The following is a 26,469-nucleotide window of genomic DNA, read 5'->3' on the forward strand; positions in this document are numbered from 1 at the left end:
TCCGGTACATATCGAACATCTATCAATGTTCTGATCATTCCATCATGGTTCCTTAATCGTATTGAACCAATGCCATATGAGGTAAGAGGGCTGTTATCCGCTGTGTGGATGACTCCATATTCTCCTTCTTGAAATTCCATGAACCAGTCCCTGTTGGGACACATATGATAGCTACAAGCCGAGTCCATCAACCATATGTCTGATGATGTTGATGACTCTGTTGTAACTAATGAGAAGTCTGAATCATCACAATCAGCTACATTTGAATCCATAATGGCCTTTCCATTGTTATGTTTGGCCTTATTCTTCAACTTCGGACAGTCTTTCTTCCAGTGCCCTTTTTCTCGACAAAAGGCACATTCATCTTTACTGGGTCTGGATCTTGACTTGGATCTTCCCTTCTTTGTCCTCGTTTGATTTTGAGGACGACCCCTCACAAACAGTGCTTCTCCTTCTCCGCCCTTCTGTTTTTCTCGCTTTCTTTGTTCATAGCTGTACAAAGCTGAACAAACTTCTCTGAGAGAAATTTCGTCATTTCCATGGAGTAGAGTAGTTTCAAGGTGCTCGTACTCATCAGGAAGTGACGCCAACAACATTAAGGCCAAGTCACCATCATCATAAGTTGTATCCATATTTTGCAAATCTGTGACCAACTTATTGAAACTGGTGATATGTTCATTCATCGTGGTACCAGGAACATAGGTGAAGTGAAACAGTCTCTTCTTCATGTACAATTTATTTTGACTGTTTTTCTTCAAAAATTTATCCTCCAGTGCTTTCCATAATTTACTTGCAGAAGTTTCCTTTGTGTATGGATATTTCTGCTCTCTAGCAAGGTAGGATCGAATGGTACCGCAAGCAACACGGTTGATAATTCTCCAATCTTCTTCTCCAATAACATCTGGTTTCTTTTCTTCAATGGCCAGATCTAGCCCTTGTTGAAAAAGGACATCTAGAACCTCGCCTTGCCACATCCCAAAATGTCCGGACCCGTCAAATATTTCGACCGCAAATTTCGCATTTGACACAATTCTTGTCATAAGCGAAGATGCCAATGATGACGTATTGTTGACACTTGATGTAGATTCTTCTTGTTTATTGTCTCCCATCTTTGACACAAATATTATTTAATAGCTGACGACACAAATCAAGATTATTTCCTTTCTGGTGTGGAAGATCAGACTAAGCTGCAACCACAGAGCATACTCAGACAGAACCTTGACTCAGTTACCAAGATAAATCTTTTCTGATGTGGAAGATCAGACTATGCTGCAACCACAGAGCATACTTAGACAGTACCTTGGCTCTGATACCAATTGTTGCGGAAGCCAAATGTATAGAGTGTGAATAAGTCACAACTACTATACCAAAAATTATGACAACCACCAAATAATAAATAAGACAATAAAGCAATAATAAAGGGAACACCAGAATTTACGAGGTTCGGCTAATTTTGCCTACTCCTCGGACACAACCAAATATTTTATTCCACTCCAAAAATACAAGTGAAATAATACTAAAGAGAGAAGATACAAATGCCTTAAACAGATGAGAAGGCAAATGAGAGGTGTGTTTCAATCCTAAACATTAGGCCTTCTTTTATAGGGGAAAAATCCCCCCCAAACTTAACTCCCAACCAATGTGGGACTTTGGCATTTTGCCAAACTTCAACAAATCTCCACCTTGGCAAAATTCCACATTTTCAATTCTCTCTCAATAACAAATTTTGGTTGTGTCTTCATCTTCAATCTTCAGTGTTCAACAATGTTGATCAAATCCAAACAATGTTGAAACTTGACCGCAGTCACCACCTTTGTCAGCATATCAGCAGGATTCTCTGTAGTATGAATTTTCTTCACCGTGACTCCACCTTCTTCTATGATTTCTCGTACGAAATGATACCGAACATCAATGTGCTCATTTTATTTGAGAAAGTCCTAGAAGCCAAAGACACCTAACAGATTCACCGACAAATGACGGCTTATAAAACTCATTACGTAGGATGCACTTGGAGAAAATTTTGTGGCGATTAATCTTCTATATAATGCTTGTGTCAAAAAATAAAGCAGCTGATTCAGTATAGTGAACTGCAATAAGGTCCTGGTGTGTAGCTTAGAAAGAAAATGAGGTTGTGCTAATTTGGAACAGAGTGGGCATCTCAATTGACATGGAGAATTGTATCTCGGTTAATAGTATTGCTTCCATCATATCTGCTCGCTTCTATTTTTCGAAACGATAGTAGTATCTACACCAACAACAACGACGACGACCCAATATAATCCCACAAGTGGGGTCTGGGGAGGGTAATATGTACGCAGACCTTACCCCTACCCCGAAGGATAGAGAGGCTGTTTCCAGGAGACCCTCGGCTCGAAAAAGCAACAGGAGCCGATATATTAGTACCATAAAAATGCATAATAAAATAACAGCAATATAAGAGATATGAAATACAGAATACGAAATACGAAATAGATGGCTGGTATAGTAAAACTAGCAGGTAAAGCCCTGCATCAATAGACGACCAATGACATTCTTAGTCTAACTCCTAACTGGCTAGTCTCACTCTATTGTGCTGTAGAAATATTCACAACTTTCCCCTAACCTACAACCTTAATGCTCGACCTCCATAATTCCCTGTCAAGGGCCATGTCCTCAGTAATCCTAAGTCGCGCCATGTCCTGTCTGATCACCTCTCCCCAATACTTCTTAGGTCGCCCTCTACCTCTCCGCGTGCCCACTACAGCCAGTCGCTCACACCTCCTCACCGGTGCATCAGTGCTCCTCCTCTGAATGTGCCCGAACCATCTGAGTCTTACTTCCCGCATCTTGTCCTCCATGGGGGCCACACCCACCTTCTCTCGAATATCTTCATTCCTAATCTTATCCATCCTTGTATGCCCGCACATCCACCTCAACATCCTCATCTCTGCTACTTTCATCTTCTGAAACGATAGTAGTATCTCTTTGGTTAAATTACAATCTATTTTTACTAATTCAGTTTTATGAGAGGTGGGCTTAGTGGTTACATATGTAAAGATGGTTTGATTTCCTTTGACCTGTAGATATTGTCATTAAGTTTAAAGCTAACATGAAATGACATGTTATTTGCATAATCGGGTATTCTATCGTATGCCGACATGTCTGTAAGCTTTAGAAAAAGAAAATGTTTATGCAGCTCGGCAGAAATTTGCTCGTCCTCTGTTTTGCTAAAAGCAAAAGCAGTGTTGTAGTCTCACTAAGTTGGAGGGAAGTGGCCGAGATCTCTCTTAATACTAGTAAGGATAGCACGGGCCCAATAACAGTATGCTCAGGAGCAGAGTGTTGATTACGGGTTTGATCGAATCATATAACTTTGATTCAAATAATGTATTTAGATATGTACAAAATATTAATTTAGACAATAAATTAAAACGTTTAGAATTCATAACTATAAACTTAAAATTCTGGCTCTACCTCCAAATATGCTAAATACTCGAGTATAATTTGTTTTCGTTATGGAAAAAACTTCTATTAAAATCCATCTTCAAAGGATCCTAGAGTTAATCTTATATTACTTGAAATTATTTAAAAGAAATTACTATCATAATTTTGTTGATCCCTATTATCACGTGAAAATCAAATTGTAAAAGTAGCTTGCTTCATTATCGAGTTCACTAATTAGCATAAGTAATTTTTTTTCCTAACTTATATTTTGTTATTTAAAATGGTCGTACATAGGTTCTCTAGTAATGATGTTTCCCGTTCAAAAAGTATCATTTAATATATCGACACATATAATTAAGATAATTGTTTAATAGCATTAATATAAGATTGTTTAACTAAATGGTCCTTTGTATCTTCCTTTTGAGATTTATAAAATTTTATTTATGATAAAATTAAACCAATGGATGTGTGCATTCCGTTGTTGACTTTAATAATTCATCCTTTAGCCATAGGAGCATGAAGCAAATGAGTAACATGACAAATATCTTTATTTTTTCCATATTCAAAACACACAGTGAACTCCATAGTATCTATTTTGTCCTTTGGATATTTGGACAATATAAATTTTAGCATTGAAAAAATAGTTAAAAGATATTAGCTTAATTAAACTGAAAAATACAAATGAATCTTAGTTGCTCACATGGACAAAGAAAGTAATATAATTTCCAACTGACTACAAATGAAGCTCCTGAACTAAAGAATTCAAACAGGACGCCCTTGTGTTCTTAATGTTATCCTTGGAATAACCTTATGTTGCGACATGGTCAAAATTTGATTTTCGGTATTGCTAATCGCAGGATATGACAATAATAGCAGCAGTGCGCAGGCCCAACATTACAATTAAAATTGTGATGAAAAGAAGAAAATTCTAATATTATACTATTTTAACTGGTGTTTTCATAGAACCTATCGTATAAAAAATATCAACTATTAATCAATGTTCTCAAACATCAAGGGAAATTTCGCAAAATATTTAACTGCTTAGGTGTGCTTTGTCTATATTTGCTAATGAATATTTACTATTTGAAATATCCTTTATGTGTCAACTTTCTCTAGATTGAACACTATATATAATTTAGCGATTCAATAATTTTAGCTAAATTTTTAGATAAAGTTATTATATTTAAATTTCGAGTATGATATTAAAAATAGTTATAAATAATAAGTGAGTGTAAGATATATTTCGAGGAGATATTTTATTTTTATATTAAAAATAATAACTTACATTAAGTAATTCATCAAATATTTTGAATACGTTCAAAGTAGAAGGAAATCAATTATAACCCAATTCATCATTTCATTGCTAGGTAGTGAAACCATTTGGAACATGATCATTCTGAAAAATCATTTGTGTAACTCAGTTGCTTTAGTATCACAATTCTATCAAAAGCTTTGGCAAATAACACTAATTAGGACTAATAGATGACTATATTTTTAAGTTTAGTAGTAAATATATTGAATAAATAATTAAGCTCGAGTAAATAAAAGTTGATACGATAAAGTATAAAAGCATACCAAATTAAGAATGAATCATCTTTTTTCCTTTTTATTAATTTTGCTTGATATTTTAATTAAGAACTAATGAGTGAAGAGTAAAAACAATGGTAAAGTATTAATAAGTCTTTCAAAAATATTCTTGTTTAAGGATCTTTCTATTCTTGTTTTTGCTCAAGTAAAGCTTCAAAAATATGGAGCAAATATTTGGTTTCACCTGGTTACCACCAGGTTCTCGGCATTGTTTTTCATTTCAAACAAAGTTTAAGCAGACATATCAGGGAAATACAGCACAAATTGGGCTGACAATATGGCCCCTGAGAATGCCTAAGAAGTTTCTTTTATTTACAAAACTTTGTGATGACAATTGGGATAATAATATATAAAAGGAGTGGCAAACATATTTTAGGTAAAGCAGGCATGTCGACGAAGGCCTCCCTGCTTCACCTAGTGCACTCCCACTTCTAATATAGTAATAAAGATGGGATGCTATGTGGTTGTAACTCTTGAATGTTAAGAAAACGACAGAAAGAAACTTTGTTCATAGGTATTAGGTGAACTTGTTTAGAATTTCTTTGCATTACCTTGGAGATTTATGCCCATGTATGTCTCTGAAAACCTTTACCTCTCGCATTCCAAACAAAAAAGGGAGCTGGAAAAGTTTTTTTTTTGAAATACACTTCTTGCTAGTCGATTCTAAACAACCATTGGTATTTTATATCTGTGTATGTTAATATAAGATCAGAAAGTTGGAAAAGAATTTCTCCAAGTTCATGGAGATTGCTGAATGACTGGGAGATAACAAGATTAACTGACCTCTACAAAGAGCTGGAAGCATTTACAGGACTACAGGAAGGGTTGGATTCAATATGGTGGAAGAGGCACAACAGAGGGGTTTACCGAGTGAAGGATGCATATAAGATTTTGAATCATGATAATCAACAGGTAGACACATGGCCTTGGAAACATATATGGAAAACAAAGATTCCATACAAGGTAGCCTGCTTCACTTGGCTACTAGCAAAGGAGGCGGTTTTAACCCAGGATAATCTCATAAAAAGGGGAATTTCTCTGTGTTCAAGATGTTTTCTGTGTGGGGAAAATGCAGAAACTGTCAACCATTTGTTTCTACACTGCAAGATTACAGACTAACTATGGAAAATCTTTATTAGTCTTAGGGGTATTTCATGGTCAATGCCATACAGGATTAAAGATGTCATTTATAGCTGGGAAGAAGCTGGAGCTGAAGCAACTAGCAGAGATAGATGGAGGACTGTTCCGGCATGTATTTGGTGGACAGTCTGGAGGGAAAGGAACACTAGATGTTTTGAAGACAGAAGCAATTCACTGCAGAAGATCAAACTCAATTGTATTCTTCTATTTTGTTTTTGGTGCAAACAGATGTACACAGAAGATACATTGACAATAATAGACATTCTAGGATCCTGCTAGGTCTCAAATTAGAATATCTATAAATTCTCTCAACGTAAATTTGGTTTTCAGTGCAACCTATGTACTGATTTTTATAATATATACAATAGTTACCAATTCAAAAAAAAATTTCTCCACGTAGGTTTCTGCATAAGAATATACTGGGGTTGAAAAATTGGAGAGTTACAAAGTACATTATCTCTCTCTACGCCATGCTTATTGCTACCAAGCACTCTGAAAGTGATAGTTTTTCCATCGTAATTTAAAAAAATTTAAACAATTAACTTTGCTAGTATCTTTGTCTCTCAAACTTTGTCAGTGTCAATTATGTTTGAGTTATCTAGTTCAAATTGAGGCAATATGATACCCTTAACTAGTCCATCTCTAGCGATATTTCAATGTTGGTGAACTCATTGCTATCATTCCCTTGTTCTTTTTCTTTTCTACTTCTTTCCTCTTCACAGAGTTGAGACAAAGCAAGTCTAAAAGAAAGTCAGGATCATCAACTGGTGCAGATTCTAGCAAAAAGACTAAGCAGAAAGATCAACCTGCTGAAAATGGGAAGGGTAAGAAGATCATCATATTGCTCTGTGTGGTTGTAGTTGTGTAATCCAAACTTTCTCAGTGTCAGTTATGTTGTCTGAGTTATCTAGTTCAAATTGAGGCACTATGATACCCTTACATAAACCATCTCGAGGCATATTTCAGTGTTGGTGAATTCATCGCTTATCTTTTCTTTTCTCCCTCTTTCCCCCTTTCACAGAGTACAGTGGCAGCAAGTCTAAAAGGAACTCAGGATCATCGTCGTCTACAGAATCTAGCAAAAGGGTTGAGCAGACAGATGAACCTGCTGAAAATGGGAAGGGTAACCAGAAAGAGCGACAAATAGAAAATGGAAACGACAATGGGAAGGTCTCCTGGAAACAGTCTCTCTACCCTTTTGGGTAGGGGTAAGGTCTGCGTACATATTACCCTCCCCAGACCCCACTTGTGGGATTTATACTTGGTCGTTGTTGTTGTTGTTGTAAACGACAACGTACAAACTAGTGAAGAAAACTCTGAAGCCGACAGTAGTGCTAATGTAAATAAGGAGATTCTTGGACAGCCTTCCTAGGTAGGAACAGAAGTAGGAAGTCAGCCTATTTCCTAGGTAGGATCGTATTTAGCATATTTCGGATTCGAATTTCGGATTTCGGATTCTAGAAAATGCAATCCGAATTATATCGGATCGGATCGGATCGGATTTTAAAGTTTGGATCGGATCGGATATCAGATCGTATTATTTTGCCTCAAAGTTAAACTAATATGTATATTTTCTTTGTAAAAGAAGCAATACATTAAGAAAAATTCATGTTTATGCAATTATGAGAGTACTATGGTGCCAATATAGCTAAATCTAGCAATTGTAAAGGTAATAACTTGGAGGTTGATGTAAATTAAAGTGTAGTATTTATATATGTCCTAATAATTTCGGATTTCGGATTGGATTGTATTAAAATATACCAATCCGAAATCCGATCCGAAATCCGAAATTTTAATAAACATAATCCGAAATCCGAAATTCAAAATTGAATGGATCGGTTCGGATTTCGGATATCCGATCTGAATGAACAGCCCTACTACCACAGCCTCTGGGCACTGGGTAAACCTTCCCCTGATAGCCTGCAAACCACACAGGGTTGTAAACCGCACTAGGCAAGCCCTGTGCGACAAGTTCAACCCAGAAGGCATTGAGGAGGGAATCGATCCCAGGTCATCCGTATAGATGGCCACCCTCCAAACCAACTGGGCAACCCCGAAAGGTCAATATGTCATATTAATTCTTATAAAAATATATCATTTAAGGTTATAAATAGAATGCACGTCAATCTTTATATAACTGGATTATTTTAAGAATCTTAAAATCTAAAATGATAAGGTGTCAATCTTCATAAAAACGGATTAGGATAGGAGAGATAATTTCATACTAATAGGAAGTACATAACAAATCTCCAACACGTTGAGTTCATTAACTTTAAATCTTATTCACTTTTCAAAACAATATGTTTCAAGGAAAAAAAAACAACTACAAAAATGACACGGGGGACCAGGTGGGGGGCGGGGGTTTTTTTGGGGGGGGGGGGGGGAGGGCATGTCTTCTGAAATATGGGCTTACTTCTGTCGTCAGTTTTTAGGTAAAGATTGTACGGACTAACCACCTTTTTGATTGCTTTTCGAAAAATTAGCCAGTGTTTAGCCACTTTTAATGCGAACATATCAAATGATAATGTCATGGATTTCGAATTTAAACAAGTAAAATATTTAGATATTTCTATGTTTGTTAAAATCCATGATAGTGTTATGGATTCCAATTGGCTACTTTTCAATAACTTCTGAATCTGTGGTTTTTTTCAATTACAAGTCCGTAAAATGACTATTTTTGAAATTTATCCGAGTTTTAGTCCGAAAACCAAACAGCTATAGGCCCATGAAAAAACTCTGGGCCGGCCCATTAAATGTTCTTTAGATCCGACGAAAGCCCCATTTGGGAAACTGGCACATCACTTTTCTTCTTCTTCTTCGCCAAGTCAAGTCACTTTCTCTCTCTACATTTTCTCTTTCCACCTGAAACAACAAGGTCAGCTTTTATATGCTGTTGAATTGTTAGGGCTTTATTTTTAGGTATTTATTTCAACAATTTTTATCCTACTTCGATTGCTTAATGCGTGGCTTTATGCAGTGAGAATTAGTTTTTCTGCATTTATTAAGCTGCTTCTGTTTCGTAAGTAGATGTTTCATTGTTGAAATTTTTCTTTAACTGTTTTGATTTTACGATTTTTTTCTCATTTGATTTGTAGAGCTTTCTAGTTTCATGCGTTTATATTTGCATATATGTTCGTTTCATTTCCAGATAGTTGTCGAGTGTGTGTGTGTGTGTAGTATGTATCGACATAACAGGATTTTCACTAACGGGTTCGAAATGTAAAAGAAGTAAATACACGAAAAAGTGAAGGGGATTTGACATATAGTATGTGTACATAAAGGCCCAACTAGATACATATATGTCATCATAGGATAGTCGCTGTCAGGACCGGATGTAGGTTGCAACTTATGGGTTCATCCGAGGCCAGTAGCTTTGGATTGAATACTGTATATGTGTTCAAATATTCACTAAGTTAGTACAACTAATTGATTTTGATCCCAATATGTCGAATGCGTTGTGGTAGAATTCCAAACTCTGAACCATAAAGTTCAAATTTGGAATCTGCTTCTGGTCATGGTAGGTTGATTGCTAGGGAAAACTATAGTCTATACACTACTATGAAACCTCTAATTGCTGAATTTGTTGGGACGTGTTCACCTTGGAATGTGAGTCTGAATAGAGAGGAACTGATACAGATGATTTAGATCCTAGCTAGTTTGTGATAACAACAAAAACAACAATCCAGCAAAATCCCATTAATGGGGTCTGGGGAGGGTAGTGTGTACGCAAACCTTACCCCTACCCCGAAGGGGTAGAGAGGCTGTTTCCGAAAGACCCTCGGCTCAAGAAAGTAAAAAGACAAAAAGGAGACAATATTAGTATCAACAAAGAAATCATATGAAAACAGGAACAACATAAACTTTAGAAGAAAGATGCAAAGCAAAATCGATAGCTAGTAAATAGTTCCTGCGCTGAAAAGTGAAATAGTAAGACACAACATTGCCACTAACTATCCTAGACAAAAACCCTACCAGACTGGTACCTAACCTACAACCCTAATACTCGATCTCCACATCTCCCTATCCAGTGTCATGCCTTCGGAAATCTGAAGCCTCGCCATATCCTGCCTGATTACCTCTCTCCAATACTTCTTAGGTCGCCCTCTACCTCTTCTCGTGCCCTCCACAACCAACTGGTCACATCTTCTAACAGGTGCATCTGGGCTTCTCCTCTGAACATGCCCGAACCATCTGAGTCTCGCTTCCCGCATCTTGTCATCAATGGGAGCCACATGCACCTTCTCCCGAATATCATCATTCCTAATCTTATCCATTCTAGTGTGCCCGCACATCCTAGCTAGTTTGTGATAAGAGTCATAAATTGTTGATTGAAATTGATTGATATGTTCGATAGAGCATGAATAGCGAGTGGCTGTTCGAAGTTCAAGGCTATAACTCATCAGCATGTGTATGGTGATAAAATACCATTTGTGTTAATAAGCTTCAATTGTTTTCTCCGGCGGTTATCAATTACGTTGCTGTGTATAGAACTTATTGTGGTCTGTAGAGTGCACCTGATAACCTAGTTGCTGCTTACAAAACTTATTGTGGTCTATAGAGTGCAACTACGGCTGCATATAGTTATCTAAAACGGTAATGCATAAACCTATAGGATGAATACACTGTTCTACTTCGTCTCCGACAAACAGTTGACTTATGGAATTAGTATGTCTCGAACATGTCTTAAAAAGAGCATCCATTTGTGTGAATATGAATAGATCATTCAAGAACAGTTTCTAAAGTAGAGTTATGGGAGATACAAAATTGGAATAAGAAACTAGTCACTAATTTGAACGAGATACTGAAAACGTGCAGTTCAATTTGTGTTGACACTTGCGCTCTTCTGCTCTTTGTCTTTGACACTGACATATGCAGTAAAACTGCGTGATACTGTTCCTAGTTGATATAATATGCCTATACGAACATTTTGTGGGAGTAACATCGTCTCTGTCATGATGGAAGCACCTTTGCTCTCTTGCTCCGCTATCCTGTGAAAACCCATATGCATATGTCTGTTGCAAGTTATCAATTAGCAATTATAGAAATTATTGATTAAGAAGGCATATATGATGCTGGAATGAATCTAAACAAAGGAAAGGAAAAAGGACACATTTACTCAATGTTTTGAACACTTACTCTGAACATCCATTAAAATCTCTGTAATAAACTCATTTGCTGACTGTTTCAGCTGCAGGAAGACTTTGGAGACAAAACTGAGATGGCAGCCAGGAATGCTTTCAGGTATGTTTCTCGTAGGCTCTCCAGCAGTGGCAAGGTGCTAGGCGAGGAGGAAAGAGCAGCTGAAAATGTCTACATCAAGGTGATATTCAGTTTTGCTTAATAACGTGCCTAAAATCAAGTGTATATGGTGTACTTTTTTGGTCTATCACATAATTGGCGCAATGGTTCAGTGATGTGTAGTGTGTACTATTTTAGATGTTTGATCTTTCTCATTCTCATGTTGCTTATTCAATCTTGATTTTGAGTATCACCGTACTAGGCTATCAATTTTAGTTATCCACCCATTGTTTCTTTTGCATGATCATCAAACATCAACTAGAGTATTTATCAATTACTTTCTGTCCCATTTTACTTTTCTTTTTGGCCAAATACATATACACACCATTAAACTTGGACCAATTTTTTATTTTGGCACTTTAACTCAGCCTTGTTCCATTTTGGCCCTCCAACCCCATTTCTTTTGTTCCACTTTGGTACCAAATTTTTTCTCCCAGGTAAAAATGCAGCGCGTGCAAATACCCAGCTGCTACCCCCACCCCACTGCTCCCCCCCCTCCGCATTTTTTTTTTTGTAATTTCAAATTATTATTTTTTTCGTTTTTTTTGCCCACATCCCGGGGAAAAAATATTTTTTTTAAATATATTTTCAGTAATAACTGCGGGTTCAACTGAACGCATAACTTTCGACGCGGAGTAAAAATTTGTATGTAAAAATTCGTTAAAATTGTAAAAAAATAGATATAAACCCATAACATTTAAAAATATAATGGGTTCTTTTGTTCCACTTTGACACAAAAACTTTTATCCCAGGTAAAAATGCAGCGCGAACAAGTATCCATCTGGCTACCCCCACCCCCAACAATTTTTTTTTTTTGTAATTTCAAATTATTATTTTTTTCGTTTTTTTCTGCCCCCCTCACGTGGAAAAAATATTTTTTTATATATTTTCAGTAATAACTACGGGTTCAACTGAACCCATAACTTTCAACGCGGAGTAAAAATTTATATGTAAAAATTCATTAAAATTGTATAAACAATAGATATAAGCCAATAACTTTAAAAATATAATGGGTTCAATGCTAAAAACATTAAAATTGAATCCATAGGATTAAATTCTGGACCTGCCTCTACGTTGGGAGTATGAAATTTGGCTTAAAAAATGGCTCTCACACGCCTACAAGGGTGAGACAAATCACACATGGAATCTAGTCGGCTTTTGTGTCAAAGTGGAACAAAAAAAATGGGGTTGGAGGGCCAAAATGGAACAAAGCTGAGTTAAAGTGCCAAAATGAAAAATTGGGCCAAGTTTAATGGGTTGTCTATGTATTTGGCCTTTCTTTTTAGTCTGTCACAAGATGAATTATATCTTTCTCTATTTCGAAATTATTAAATGAGCATCCCAATTTTACCCTTAATGATATGACTTGTTTGGATATAATAGTTCATTTTTTCACGAGAATATAGAAATGAAAAGATATGTGTAACTTTCACCACCCCTTCTTGCTTCAGTAAAAGGAAAGAAGTTATTTCTTAGGCTATATTTTGTAGTTTTAGCAAACAAGCTAAGTTGCTTCGACACTTTAGTTTAGGTGCCGCACCCGTGTCGACATGACATTAGTATGAGTGTGGGTATGGGATCCGTACCGGATTTGGTCAAACACCTTTGGGTACTTTGACCACAAGCGACGGTAAAATTCGATACAAGATACAATTTGGTTTCCGAGATCAGAACCAAAACTAGGATAAATTTGAAGAAAATAACATACCTTATCTACGACATCAATCCTTTACTTATTTACAACTTGAGAACAAAAAAGAAATCCACATTTTACAAGCTATACGTAAGTATTCCACTAAATTTCTTACAGATTTAGAGATATTTTTATATTTTTATTTTTTTTGAATTAAATTTAGCCGGATCCCGGCACTCGTGTTCATACTAGGATCCGTATCCTCGAATCTTAGAATTTACATTTCGAAGGATCCGACCTCTAGATCCACACCCGTGTCGGACACCCGTACCCGTGTCCGAGAAACTTAGCAAACAAGCATATAGTTTATTATATGCTGGTTGTGTATTTTTTATGTCATTTCGATACTTCGGTCGGATAAGGGGGTCATAACTCAAAAGTTTTTTTTGATGCTTTATTCTGAAGTTTTTTTATCATACTAGATGTGTCTGCGTTATCTCTGTCTTTCAGTTGTCTAACTAGTTAATGTCTTGTTTGACTTCTTAGAAAGTTGAGAAGGAGAAGTTGGAGAAGCTTGCACGTAAGGTATGTTTTTTTCCTGATATACTGATCGATTATTTTTCTCTCTCTTGGTGTGTTGATTGATTACTAAAGAAAGCCACTAGGATGGCGTGAAATACATGAGTTAAAATCCATCATACTACTTGTCTAGTTGGGTTTGTGTATATTTCTTGCTTTTCATAATTTTTTGCCATTTCAAGTGTTGATCTGAGAATCTCAAGGACAATTATCCTCTTCTTTACGCTGAACGGAATCGGAAAAAAAAAAACAAGGAGAATGGAAAACTAAAATTTTAGAATGACCTTTTCCTTTCACCTTTTCATTTTTAGAATGAGAGGTCATGATAGCCCCTTCAATGTTTGTTGCCTAATTTTCAATGTTAAGAAAAACCTCTTCTCTTACAGAAACTCTTAGCTTAGTGCAGCTCGTTTAATAAAAACATCCTATTCTGTAGGCATAATATATAAATAGGTACTCGAACTTGGCCTTAGCTGGCAAGTATGCCTTTCAATTTTGGGCGTACACAAGTAGGCACCTCAATTTATCTCCACTTTATCAGTTGAATGCTCCAACTAACAAAATCATCATCTAGACACCAAAATTTTGGTGCCACGTCAGCATTTGTGTTTACGTGTTCAACTTCATACAAGTTGAGGTGCTTACTTGTGCCCACCCAAAGTAGGAGGGCATGCTCGCCCGCTGATGCCAAGTTTGAAAGTCTGTTTATGTACCCTTCCTATTCTTTACCTTTCTTTGAATGTGTTACTTTTTCCTTTGAATTTTACCTAAAATTCCTGCCTGATGTCTTAATTTTTGAAGGGTCCTAAGCCAGAACAAGCTGCAACAAGCTCTGGCGGGTCAGGATCAGTAACTGATGCTACTGCAAGTGCACAGACCTCCTCAACGCCCGGGGTATCTGACGACAAGTATCGGAACTATGCTGTAGTAGCTGGACTAGTAACTGGTGTTGGTGCTCTCGGTTGGTATCTTCTGTCAAAGGACAAGAAGGCTGAAGAAGTGCAGGACTGAAGTAGTCATTCATAGTCAACTAAAACAAAACATGATCATGTATCAAAACTTTTTCATCTCATGTCCTTTTGATATGGTTTCTACCCGCGGCAGGCAGCACATACAATATCGCGTCCATATTAGAGCATATTGAAAGTTAAGTTTGATCAGCGGCTATTATGCTCGACTTCAATGCCTGTATTTCGCCTTTTCTACCTGTCATAACCTGTTGATATCACGGGAAGAAAGCAGCTCATTGTCCATCTGTTTCATTGGCCTTCAACAGATGGTTGCTAATTTCCAATCTCTAACCACCTACGTTCCGCCATCCATTCCATGTTTAGGAACATAGCTAATAGTATAGTATCACTATGAAATAGCTGGTGAAGGGATGAGCGGAACAAGAAGTCTACTGGATGATTGAGCTGATGAAGGGATGAGCGGAACAGGAAATCTACTAGACGCGGTTTGGACTCTTATCTGCTTCCTTTCCATATTAGAGTGACGTCGCATTGTTTTCTTCTGCTTGATATTTCCTTGGATTCACAACTTTTAGGACTATTCAAAGGGAGGATGTTCAGTGCGATGAGCGAGGCAGCGCTGAACAAGTAAGAATTGCCTCAACAGAAGTTGTTAAGACCTAAAAAAACCATTCCAGCTAGTTATAAATAAGATAAGATAACTAAATGTTACCCATCGTAAATACATTATAGTTTCAATATATTCACAGTAATGCAACTTCACTACAGACAGAAGAGAAGAAAACCATTTTTCTTTCAACAAAAAAGAAAAATTTGGATAAACTTTTTTGTTTCCTTCCAAGGTTTGCATGCAGAGGGTTTAGCTTTTTACATAAGGAGAAGATTGATTCGTTACGACTCTCGTAACTTCTTAGATATGGCAAAAAGAGCTCCAACAATCACAATTACAGCGCCTGAAATCAAAAGGTTTGACTTGATACTTTCAACTGTCCTTTCTTCCTTCTTTGCTCTATTCATCTATTGTCTTGTTCCTTCTACAAAAATAAAATAAAATATTTTAGTGGTAAACAAATAAATTAAAATCGGAAAAGGCCTAAAAATGCCACTCACTTTCAGAAATGGTATTCATACCATCCGTTAAAAAATTGCTATCTCCATGCCACTGCCATTACAGAAATGGCTCATCTATGCCATTATTAAACTAATGGCACAATTTTTTTTTTAAATTTTTTTAACACTAACATTTCCACGTGTAATGTCTTCATTGGTCCGAATTAACCCATGCCCCACTTAATTTTAACCTCGGTTAGGTTAATTAACCCAAACCTCACCTGATTAAGTTTTTACCCAAATAATCAACTCAACCCAAGACCAAACCTAACCCTTCCAAATCCCCTCTCTCCGGTCATTTTCCCCAAATAAAAAATTAGCCCTTCGTGTCTTGGCCCTTTCCACCATTTTTCTCAAGGAAGCCGCTGCTTATGGCTTCTGCCTTGCTGAAATTGGTGAGATGATGAGCAGGAAATTCCGTAGTGAGGAGGAGGAACCAAGTGAGCTTGAAGTTGTTTGCTTGGAGGCAAGAAGGCTGATTACTAAAAGGGAGATTCTTTCTCCCAAGTCTGAAGTGGATGAGGAGTTTCAATTTGACATAGATTGTGAAGATGCTGGATATGATTATAGTCTCAAATTGATTTCTCAGGAGGTCATGAACCGAAACCCATTTCATTTTCCAATTGGAGGAAATGGCTACTTCCCACTCTCTAAACTAGATGAAAGGATTTAATGGAGCTAGGGTTACAATTTCAAAAAGATAATGGAGAAATTGGATTTAATGGAGGTTTTAGGGTTGCTGATTTGGGGAAAACGACTGGAGAGTGAAGGAGGATTTGGTTTTGTTTTAACCGGGATGGGTTTGGGTAGATGGACCTAACCAAAGTTAGAATTAAGTGGGGCATAGGTTAATTCGGATCAATAATGACAGGACACGTGGAAATTCAAGTCTTATAAATATTTAAAAATAAATTCTAGCTGTTAGTCAAATAATGGCATAGATGAGCCATTTCTGTAACGGCAGTGGCATGTAAATAGCAATTTTTTAATGGATGGCATTGATAAATCATTTCTGAAAATTGAGTGGCATTTTTAGGCCTTTTCCGAATTAAAATTAAACAAAATTCTGAGAAAACTAGATTCATTTGTCAAGACTTTTCTTCAATAAGAGAAGCTGGTGTTTATAGTGGGAGCTCTTAGGTTCAAATTCAAGAAAAAAATATTAGGTTCAAATTCAAGAAAAAATGTATTTATAGTGCGAGATCTTAAGTTCAAATTCAGGCAAAAATCAAAACAAGAGGTGATTTTTCTCATCAAGCCTTGATGGACAGATTATCCGATTGCAAAATACAAGCAAAAAATCAGAATAAGAGGTGATTTTTTTTTTATAAGTTCAAGCCTTGATGGATAGATACTATCCGGTAGCCGAACCGATAAAATTACTCGAGGTGCACATAAATTGGTTAAACATCACGATTATCCAAATAATAAGAGATATCAAAACCCCTAAAATTAATTGAGGTGCGCGCAAGCTGGCCCGGACACCATAATTATCCAAAACAAAGACTTGGTGAATAGACTATCCGATACCTGTGTTGGTGGGAGTGGAAAGTAATAGAAGAAGTAATAGAATCCGTAAAATTAATCGAAGTACAAGTAAACTCGCCCGAACACCACAGCTATCCAAAAAAGTGGGAGGCAACAAAACCCGTAAAATTAATCAAGGTAAATGCAAGCTAAGATCTGACACCACAATTATTTAAAAAAAAAAACCGATGTTTGAAGAAACAAAAATGTTAAATGAGAAAATTAAAGAAAAAGGGCTACCTTGACTTTCTTTTGTTTTGGAAAAACCGTCACTTGTCTAGACGTAGTAGTAAAAGAAGGATGTTTTTCAAAATCTTTGTCCTCTTTTTCATCATTATTGCCATCCACAATTTTAGCCTCAGCTAACGGTGGTTTGTTATAAAATAAAGACTATAAAGTAAAGACAAGTATAGAGAGAAACTAATATATTATTCGAATTCAAACTGATGTACATAATGAACTGAAATCTCTTCTATTTATAGAAGAAAGGAAGCTGCTGTGTAAGCTGCTACTATACCATATATGGATAATCTTCTACTGAGAGCAATGTTTATCCATAACGGAGTACTAAAATGATAAGCTTATTATGCCCGATATGGATAATCTTCTACCGGAGGTAATGTTTATCCATAACTGGGTACTGAAAGGATAAGCTTATTATACCCGGTATGGATAATCTTCTACCGGGGGTAACGTTTATCCATAATTGGATACTGAAAGGATAAGCTTATTATACCCGGTATGAATAATCTTCTAGGGATAGCGTTTATCCATAACCGGGTATCGAAGTGATAAGCTTCTTCAGGAAGCTTATTTCCAATAGAGTACTTAAATAGATAAACATATTTACGGTGGAGTCCCATATGGATAAGCTTCTTCAGGAAGCTTATTTACAACGGAGTACTAAATGAACATCCATAATATAATATATTTATAACACTCCCCCTTGGATGTTCATTAAAAGATAATGTGCCTCATTAAAACCTTACTAGGAAAAACCACGTGGGAAAAAATCCTAGTGAAGGAAAAAGAGTACACATATTTAGTAATACGCATTGTTGACTGCCTCGTTAAAAACCTTATAAGGAAAACCCTGTGGGAAAAGCCTTAGTAAGGGAAAAAGAGTACAACGCGCATTTTACTCCCCCTGAAGAAAACCTTATTTCAAATATTTGAGTCTCCGCATTCCAATCTTGTATACCATATTCTCAAAAATTGATGTTGGTAAAGACAATCTGCTGGATTGTCACTTGAACTAATTTGATGCACATCAATGTCACAATTTTCCTGAAGATCATGTATGTAGAATAATTCTGGTGAAATGTTCTTCATTCTATCTCCTTTTATAAATCCTCCCTTTAATAGTGCTATGCATGAAACATTGTCTCCGTATAATATTGTGAGTCTTTTATCACATTCCAACCCACATGTTTCTCGAATGAATCACTGATCTCAATCATATGCACTCCCTGCTTGCCGGTTTGAAATCGAGCTTTATGGGTATCGGATAAATAACCTGCATCTGCATTACCAATACGATCTGCACCACTTTTGTTAGCATTAGCAAGATAAATAAGTGCACCATCTACACCGAGATAGAGTATTTCAGGACCAAGGAGCTCCTCATCCTCTTCTAGAGGTTGGAACGGATCCTTATTCACTTCAAGTGATTGAATATTCATTGGTGTACTTAATGGGTACACTTTGTCCATGTAAAAGTATTTTTAAGACCCTCTTGGAGCTCTTCCGGAGTTCCAATAAGATTTATGTCACCAACATAAACAGCAAGTGTAACAAATTTTGATGACATTTTCTTTATAAAAATACATGGACAAATAACATAATTTATGTAACTTTCTTTCAGCAAATATTTACTGAGGCGATTATACCACACGCGCACAGATTGCTTTAAACCGTACAAAGATCTTTATAATTTGATCGAGTACATTTCTCAAGACTTTGAATTATATGCTTCGGGCATTTTCAATCCTTCAAGGATCTTCATATAGATTTAGCCAAATAAGTCATATAGGTTAAGACTTGTATCTAAATGGTATGACATCTTCAAGTGTCTGGACTGCTAGTCCGATCCTCACAATCTTTTACAATATTGTGCACTATATTGTATTAAATATATCGTCGACGATCATTTTGTGTCAGTTCCGAAGCGACATAACTTGTGGAGATCTCATCACTTTCTTTATTTTCAGGTACCTGAACTTTTTCGGGAGTTTCATGAAATGTTATGTCGTGGGCTCTTCTAGAGCTTATTTCCTCCTCATTTTGATCATTAGCTCCTACTATTTTTCAAGGATTGTTACCTTTGGAACCGATTGGTCTACCACGCTTCATGCGTACAGTAAACTCTATCCTTCAGGGACTTTAATTTTAATAGGAGCATTTGCAGCTGAAATATGATATTTAATTTTGGATCAGCAAATGCTTCTGGCATTCGACTTGAATTATCTTCTAAGTGAGGATCATGATAATTCGATTCATATAGCATATTTTTCAACTGTTTATTCCATCCCCCAAATGTTAGAAAAACTAACATATATCCCCAATCATCTTTGGGAAACATATCTTTGTGTATTATGGTAGAGAAATTAATCATATACCACGCAACAAAAGATAGTAAAAATATTTGGTTTCTGATCCTAAACCAATTGTGAAGGGAGGACTTATCATATATTGTTGATCTGATGCATACAAGTGCTGCTATATGCAATTTAGAAAATCTTAGACCAACACATGAAGCTTTGTTCTCATAAGCAATGGTTTAGCCATTAATAGGAGGTATTCAATGCTAAACCAGCTTGGATATAAACCAGCATTATCAAGATGAACTGTCTTGATTTCATAATCTGAAAATTATGCTCTTAATCGAGAAAAGCAATTCCAAATGCCAAACTGCAGGTTGACAATAATTACACATGTAACCATCTCATATATGCACCTATAAGTGGTTCACATGATAGGTGAACGGGCCCATATTCACCTTTTATATATTTCAGAATCAGGGGTCTTAGTCCCAACTTTAGCTGGTATAATCAATTCATTATGAGAACAAGCAACACATGAGAATTCCTGAAGAATCTTCTAGTTCTTTAGTATATGCTTATCTGAATTCTCAAATAGCTCATTTAAAAATGGCAAATGAAAACTTCAAGTTTATCATGTCATGTGCTATCTCTTAGTAAACTTCTGGTTTACTATGGCATAAACTTTTGCTTTAGTAAACTTCTGGTTTACTGTGATACATGATATAGTACAAATTAAAGAATAAGGCGGGTAACTTCTCACATACATATTATTTTACCCCCTATGATTGTGGAAACATGAAGATTATCAATCTTCCAATCATTTGTAGTCTCAATATGATAGCCATTTGTATTAGTAAACTTCAGGTTTACTACAACATATGTTTTGACCATAATCATATAATATGAATGACATATTTGTATATAAGCTCTTCGAGAGCCTTCATTTATTATCCACAATCTAATATTTATCTGGCACTACTGGTGTCATGTATTCTTTAGGCAAACATTTAGCTCTTCAGGAGTTGTTGATACATTTTGTACTATCAAATATTGCTCAGACACTGCTGGTGTCATGAGAGAAAATCACAATCAAATAAACAATGTAAAACAATTGTTTAAGCACACGAAAACTCCTCTTCATAATATTTTTCCACTTCAGGAGGCAATTTCAATTGTGTTACTTCTTCAGGAGCAAATTTAAAATACGAAATATTGAGTATATATTCTCTCAATTATATTAACTCTTCCGGAGGTGAATTGTAATGTATTCACATCAAGAGCGCGTTCATATTTACCCGACTTATTCGTATTGTCACATTCACTTCAGGGAATGGATTAATATTATCAAAAGTTCTCATCCTTCAGGAAATCGAACATAATTATCTGAATGCGCATTAATCACATCAAATTGTGATGCCTCAACCTCTTTTAAAATATTTACTACTTCAGGAGCAAATCGAGGCGTGCATTTAATATAGAGAATATTTATGTAGCTTATCTTCAATTGTAACCATAGAAAGCCTAAATTATCACTTCTGGTGATCATAGGCATATACCACTTCTGGTAGTTAACAAAATATAATTACAATGAGATATACGAAATATAACCACTTCTTGTGGTTGTATATTTCTTGCAAACTCTGCTAGAGTTTAAGTTGATCTAATAATGTTATCCATATTCTTCAAAATGACATAAACAAGATATATTATAGTAAACATCATTATCAAATCATAATTTTTCTTTATGTACAACAATTACATAACCATACTATCTATTACAAATAACAAAAATTAAAATATTTACATTTCTACAGATTCACCACCGATTACATGACTTGTTTCTCCTTCTGGGAGTGCAAAGTAATCAGCTACATCCAAATGCATGAAGTCTAAATTATCTTCAGAAATAAAATTTGCTTCAGCATTTTTCTCTGTCTTCTTTAGGGAGGCTTGATAAAGCTCAACCAAGTGCTTTGGCGTACGACAAGTACATGACCAGTGCCCTTTTTCTCCACATCTATAGCATGCATTTTCTGCATTTGGTGCTTGCACCGCTTCATGCTTTTGTTCCTTCCTTTTCCACTGCTGGTGGTGAGGAGGCTTCTTTGGTGCATTATTATTACCATGATTGGGGTTTCTTCCCCGACCACGGCCATGACCACGACTGGGGCCACGACCTCTTCCACGTTTAGCTTGGTGGAAGTTCGTCTCATTCACTTCAGGGAATGGACAAGAACCAATAGGTCGGCTTTCATGATTTTTCATTAATAGCCCATTATGTTGCTCTGCTATAAGAAGATGTGAGATAAGTTCAGAATACTTTTTAAATCCCATCTCTCGATATTGCTGCTGCAGGAGCATATTCGAGGCATGAAAAGTGGTGAAAGTTTTCTCCAACATATCATGATCAGTAATATTATCACCACATAACTTCAATTGGGAAATAATTCTGAACATAGCAGAATTATACTCACTGATAGATTTAAAATCTTGTAGCCTTAGATGAGTCCAATCATATCGTGCATGTGGAAGAACGACCATCTTCAGGTGGTCATATCTATCTTTCAAATTATTCCACAGTATGACTGGATCTTTAACAGTAAGATATTCCATTTTCAGGCCCTCATCAAGGTGATGGCATAGGAATATCATTGCTTTGGCACGATCTTGGTTTGATGCCTGATTTTTGTCTTTGATGGTGTCTGCCAGACCCATCGCATCAAGATGAATTTCAACATCAAGCACCCAAGACATGTAGCTTTTGCCCGATATATCTGATAACTGTGATTTTTACATGTTTTATACCCATTCTTACCTAAGCTTTGTGCATTAACTGTCATAAATTAGTCCCAAAATGCTTACAAGTTGCGCTTGATTACAGGTTTGAGCGACAAGATGACAAATACCAAAGATCGGCTCAAAAGGAGTGAAATCTGCCAAGTGTCAAAAGATAACTGTAGTGGGGAACAAAATGACCTGTGCGGTCCGCACTGATTTGTCACGTGGCCGCACAGGAGAGTTCAAAGGCTGGGCAATTTCCAGGTCAACCTGCGCAGTCCGCACTGCTTTGCCACGCGGCCGCGCAGGATAGTTCAGAGACCATGCAATTTTCAAGTCAAGATGCGCGGTCCGCGCCCAAGAGTGTCAGAAACTCGGTCATTCAAGGTAAAAGCCCACGCGGTCGCACACCTAATCAGTGCGGTCCGCGTGGAAACGCCCTACGCGGCCGCGTGTCGCATTTGCGCGGTCCGCGTCCCCAAGTGTCAGAAGCAAGATATAAAGACCCAAACCCCTACGCGGCCGCGCGTCATTTGTGCGCGGTTCGCGCCAGACCCTCAGGGGTATTTTTGTTCGATTTTTCCTGTGTAGTATAAATAGAACATTTTACTTTTTAGGTGGGGAGTTTTCAGTTTCTGGTTTTTATCAGATAGCAGCTGAACTCGAGATTTCATAGTTTTAGCTTATTTTGAGCAATTTCTTCTAGTATTAACGTGGATTTGAGTAGATTAACATTGTAGTTAATTATTATGTCAATTTCATCTACTATTTCTTCAATTTCTGTTTCTATTATGGCTAGCTAAACCCATTAGCTAGGGTTGTGGCTCAACCCTAGTGTGGGTAATTAATGGGTGTGATTGTTTAGTGCATGAATGATGTTGGGTATTTGTTATTTGGATTAATCTTATGTTTTCATTAAGATTTGGTGGTTGCAAACACTAAGTCTAGCTTAGTGAGTTTTGACTCTTCTTGAGAAAGAGAGTCTATGACCCCAAGATTAATTCCAACAAGGAATTGGGATGGACCCATGAGAATGGTAGTCCCAATTAACGGGTTAAACTTCGAGAGAGTAATTACCCAACTTGAACCATAAGTTGCTTGGGCAAATTGGCCTACCCCATTGGTCTCGAGAGAGGCAATTGAGCAAAATTACTCTCTCTACCGAGAGGTGTGAGAGTGGGTACAAAAGTGCAACAGTTATAGCATAAGTCCCATATTCATCATTCTTGCATTAGGAATCTCTACCCGTTAGTTGACCACCTAGGTACATGCCACGACCCTAGTGTCTTTCTCTATATTGCATACAACTTAGAATCAATATCTTAGCCTAACTTAGCTTTAAACTTGTAGTTGATAAATTGTAGTTGATAGTCAAAAGAAAACCGAAAATGTTAGAAGATCAATTAGGAGCTAAAACATAGTCCTAGACCATACAAACACTCAACTCCAAATTGAAGCTCCATGTGGAAAATTGACCGAGATACCACTATTGGGTAAAAGTATTAGCGCCCACTCTTCCTTAGGTTGAGTCCGCTGTGATCATTTTTTGGCGCCGTTGCTGGGGAGCTTTACGGTGTTGACTATTTGTGTAGCTAGTATTGTGTTTTGCTTCTCTTTCCTTCTTATTTACTAACTTTGTTTGTGTCAATCAATCAGGTACAATGGCTCTTAATACAAATGACCCTCTCGGCAATGTGATAGCGGGGGAGGAGGTAGAGGATCTAGAACAAGATGAGGTCTCACGGAGAGGCCGACATGTCAATATAAATGCAAATGAGAACAACAACATTCCATACCCTCCTCCGGCACCGCTGAGAGTGGCTCCCAGAGTTCTACCAAATCGAGGATACGCTAGTGCTATTGTTCCTCCCCGAATCCGGGCGGGGAACTTTCAAATCACAAATGTTATGCTGACCTTGCTCGAGCAAAGAGGTTATTTCACGGGTGCCTCCGACCAAAATGCCTACAAGCACTTGAAGGGGTTCTTGGATACATGTTGGGGTAGCAAGCAGACAAACGTGTCCGAGGATGCGTTGTGATTGAGGCTTTTCCCGTTTTCTCTTCGGGGTAAAGCATTGGATTGGTTAGAAAGGCTCCTCAATCATTCTATTACAACATGGGATGAACTGACGGACAAATTTATTGCCAAGTTCTTCTCTCCAAGTCATATGGCAGCTCTTCGGGATGAAATTTTAGCTTTCAAGCAAGAGCCAACGGAACCTTTGCATGAGATATGGGAAAGATATAGAACAGTGGTGAAAGAGTGCCCTAATAACGACATGACCGAGGCTATGATTCAACAAACCTTTTATCGGAGCATCAACACCGCAAATCAATGGATCGTGAACCAATTGGCCGGAGGGAACTTTATGAAACTTTCTTACCAAGAGGCATGTGATGTACTTGATGAAATGGCCGACACCTCTTCGGCATGGCAAAGCCGAGCAAACGTGCCCCAAGGTGACCCCACGGTCATCCATTTGCACAAGGAATTGCACGATCATGGCCAAGCTATAGCCGAGCTTACAACAACTATGAATCAATTGGCAAAGGCGCAATTGCAACAAGTCCAAAACCCGCGCCAAGTCAACGCAATGGAAGGTGTTTCTATGTTGAAAAGGAGGCAAAGAGGACAACAACCTCAAGGTAATTGTGAACAATATGACAACAACAATGATGGTGGTGGTTATTCAAATGAGTGCTATGAGGATCAAAGCGAAGAGGTCCAATATGTCAACAACTATCAACGGAATAGAGGTAACTCTTCAAACCAACAACGGCGTCCTCAAGATAATTGGGGCAACCAACAACAAGGCGGAGGTAATTGGAATAACAACAACCAAAACAACAATTGGGGTAATCAAGGCAACCAAGGAAATTGGCATGGTAATAATAATAATTGGGGCAACAACAACAATCAAGGAGGGTGGAACAATGGCGGGAACCAAGGCAACCGGGGGCAAGGTTTTCAAAGGGCTCCCATGTACCAACAACCGAACAATCCACCCCCTTTCCTTCTCAAGGTCCGAGTTTGTCCGGAAGCGAGATGGGGAGAATTGAAAGCATGTTAGAGCAAATGATGAAAAAGAACCAAGATTCCGAGGCCCAATTAGCTTTGCATAACACATCTATCCGGAACTTGGAAGTGCAATTAGGCCAAATCTTTCAGTCTTTAAATACTCGCCCAAAGGGTGCTCTACCAAGTGATACGGTAGTAAACCCCAAGGGTGGGCACAATAATCATGTGATGGCAGTGACAACGGGAAGTGGAAGAGGCGGTGATGTCAATGCCTCAAGAGGAAACCAAGTTGAGGTAGATGAAGATGAGTTACGAAATGATGAGATCCCGTTGGTAGTTGAGGATGTTGTTGAACAAAGTGCAAGTGATGATGTGAGAATTGAAATTGATGAGGGTGAGGAGGAGACTCAAGAGGCCGTGAACCCGTCTAGGGAACACGTCATTGATATGCCCGAACCGGTGGTGCCAAAAGCCAAGGCACCCTTGCCTAGACCTCCTCCGCCCTATCCTCAACGGTTGGCCAAGCAAAAGGGTGACAACCAATTTAAGAAATTCATTGAAATGATGAAGAGTTTGACTATCAACGTGCCTTTGGTGGAGGCACTCGAGCAAATATCGGGATACGCAAAGTTCATGAAAGATTTGGTTACAAAAAAGAGATCAATGGAGTGTGAGACAATCAAGATGACCCATCAAGTGAGCGTAATTGTGCATTCTATGGCTCTGAAACTTGAGGATCCCGGAGCATTCACAATACCATGTACCATTGGAAGTGCCGATTTCGCAAAAGCCCTATGTGACTTGGGGGCAAGTATCAATCTCATGCCATATTTGGTCTTCAAGACCTTGGGTATCGGACAA

General features: G+C 37.4%; 1 protein-coding gene across 4 annotated transcripts; it reads left to right on the top strand.

The window, feature by feature from the left end:
• Positions 1-8,920: 8,920 nt before the first annotated feature.
• Positions 8,921-14,820, top strand: LOC104246658 (uncharacterized protein At2g27730, mitochondrial-like). 4 transcript variants are annotated; one of them, XM_009802516.2, is made up of 4 exons: positions 8,921-9,025; positions 11,339-11,470; positions 13,628-13,666; positions 14,462-14,820. In XM_009802516.2, exons 2-4 carry the CDS (start codon positions 11,369-11,371, stop codon positions 14,669-14,671), a joined length of 351 nt encoding a protein of 116 aa, XP_009800818.1. In that variant the 5' UTR covers positions 8,921-9,025; positions 11,339-11,368; the 3' UTR covers positions 14,672-14,820. The 4 variants fall into 4 exon arrangements, with proteins under 4 accessions (XP_009800818.1, XP_009800820.1, XP_009800819.1 ...); XM_009802518.2 differs by having other exon boundaries at positions 8,933-9,025; positions 11,345-11,470; XM_009802517.2 differs by having other exon boundaries at positions 8,948-9,069.
• Positions 14,821-26,469: the final 11,649 nt, after the last annotated feature.

This window comes from Nicotiana sylvestris, chromosome 9 (genome assembly GCF_000393655.2).
Source record: "Nicotiana sylvestris chromosome 9, ASM39365v2, whole genome shotgun sequence".
NCBI lineage: Eukaryota > Viridiplantae > Streptophyta > Magnoliopsida > Solanales > Solanaceae > Nicotiana > Nicotiana sylvestris.

Excerpts from the sequence above, each read along its gene's own strand:
- LOC104246658 (XM_009802516.2), top strand. The coding sequence starts at position 11,369 with ATGGCAGCCAGGAATGCTTTCAGGTATGTTTCTCGTAGGCTCTCCAGC. Across the intron at positions 11,471-13,627 it reads CTGAAAATGTCTACATCAAG|AAAGTTGAGAAGGAGAAGTT; the intron begins GTGATATTCAGT and ends TTGACTTCTTAG. Across the intron at positions 13,667-14,461 it reads TGGAGAAGCTTGCACGTAAG|GGTCCTAAGCCAGAACAAGC; the intron begins GTATGTTTTTTT and ends TAATTTTTGAAG.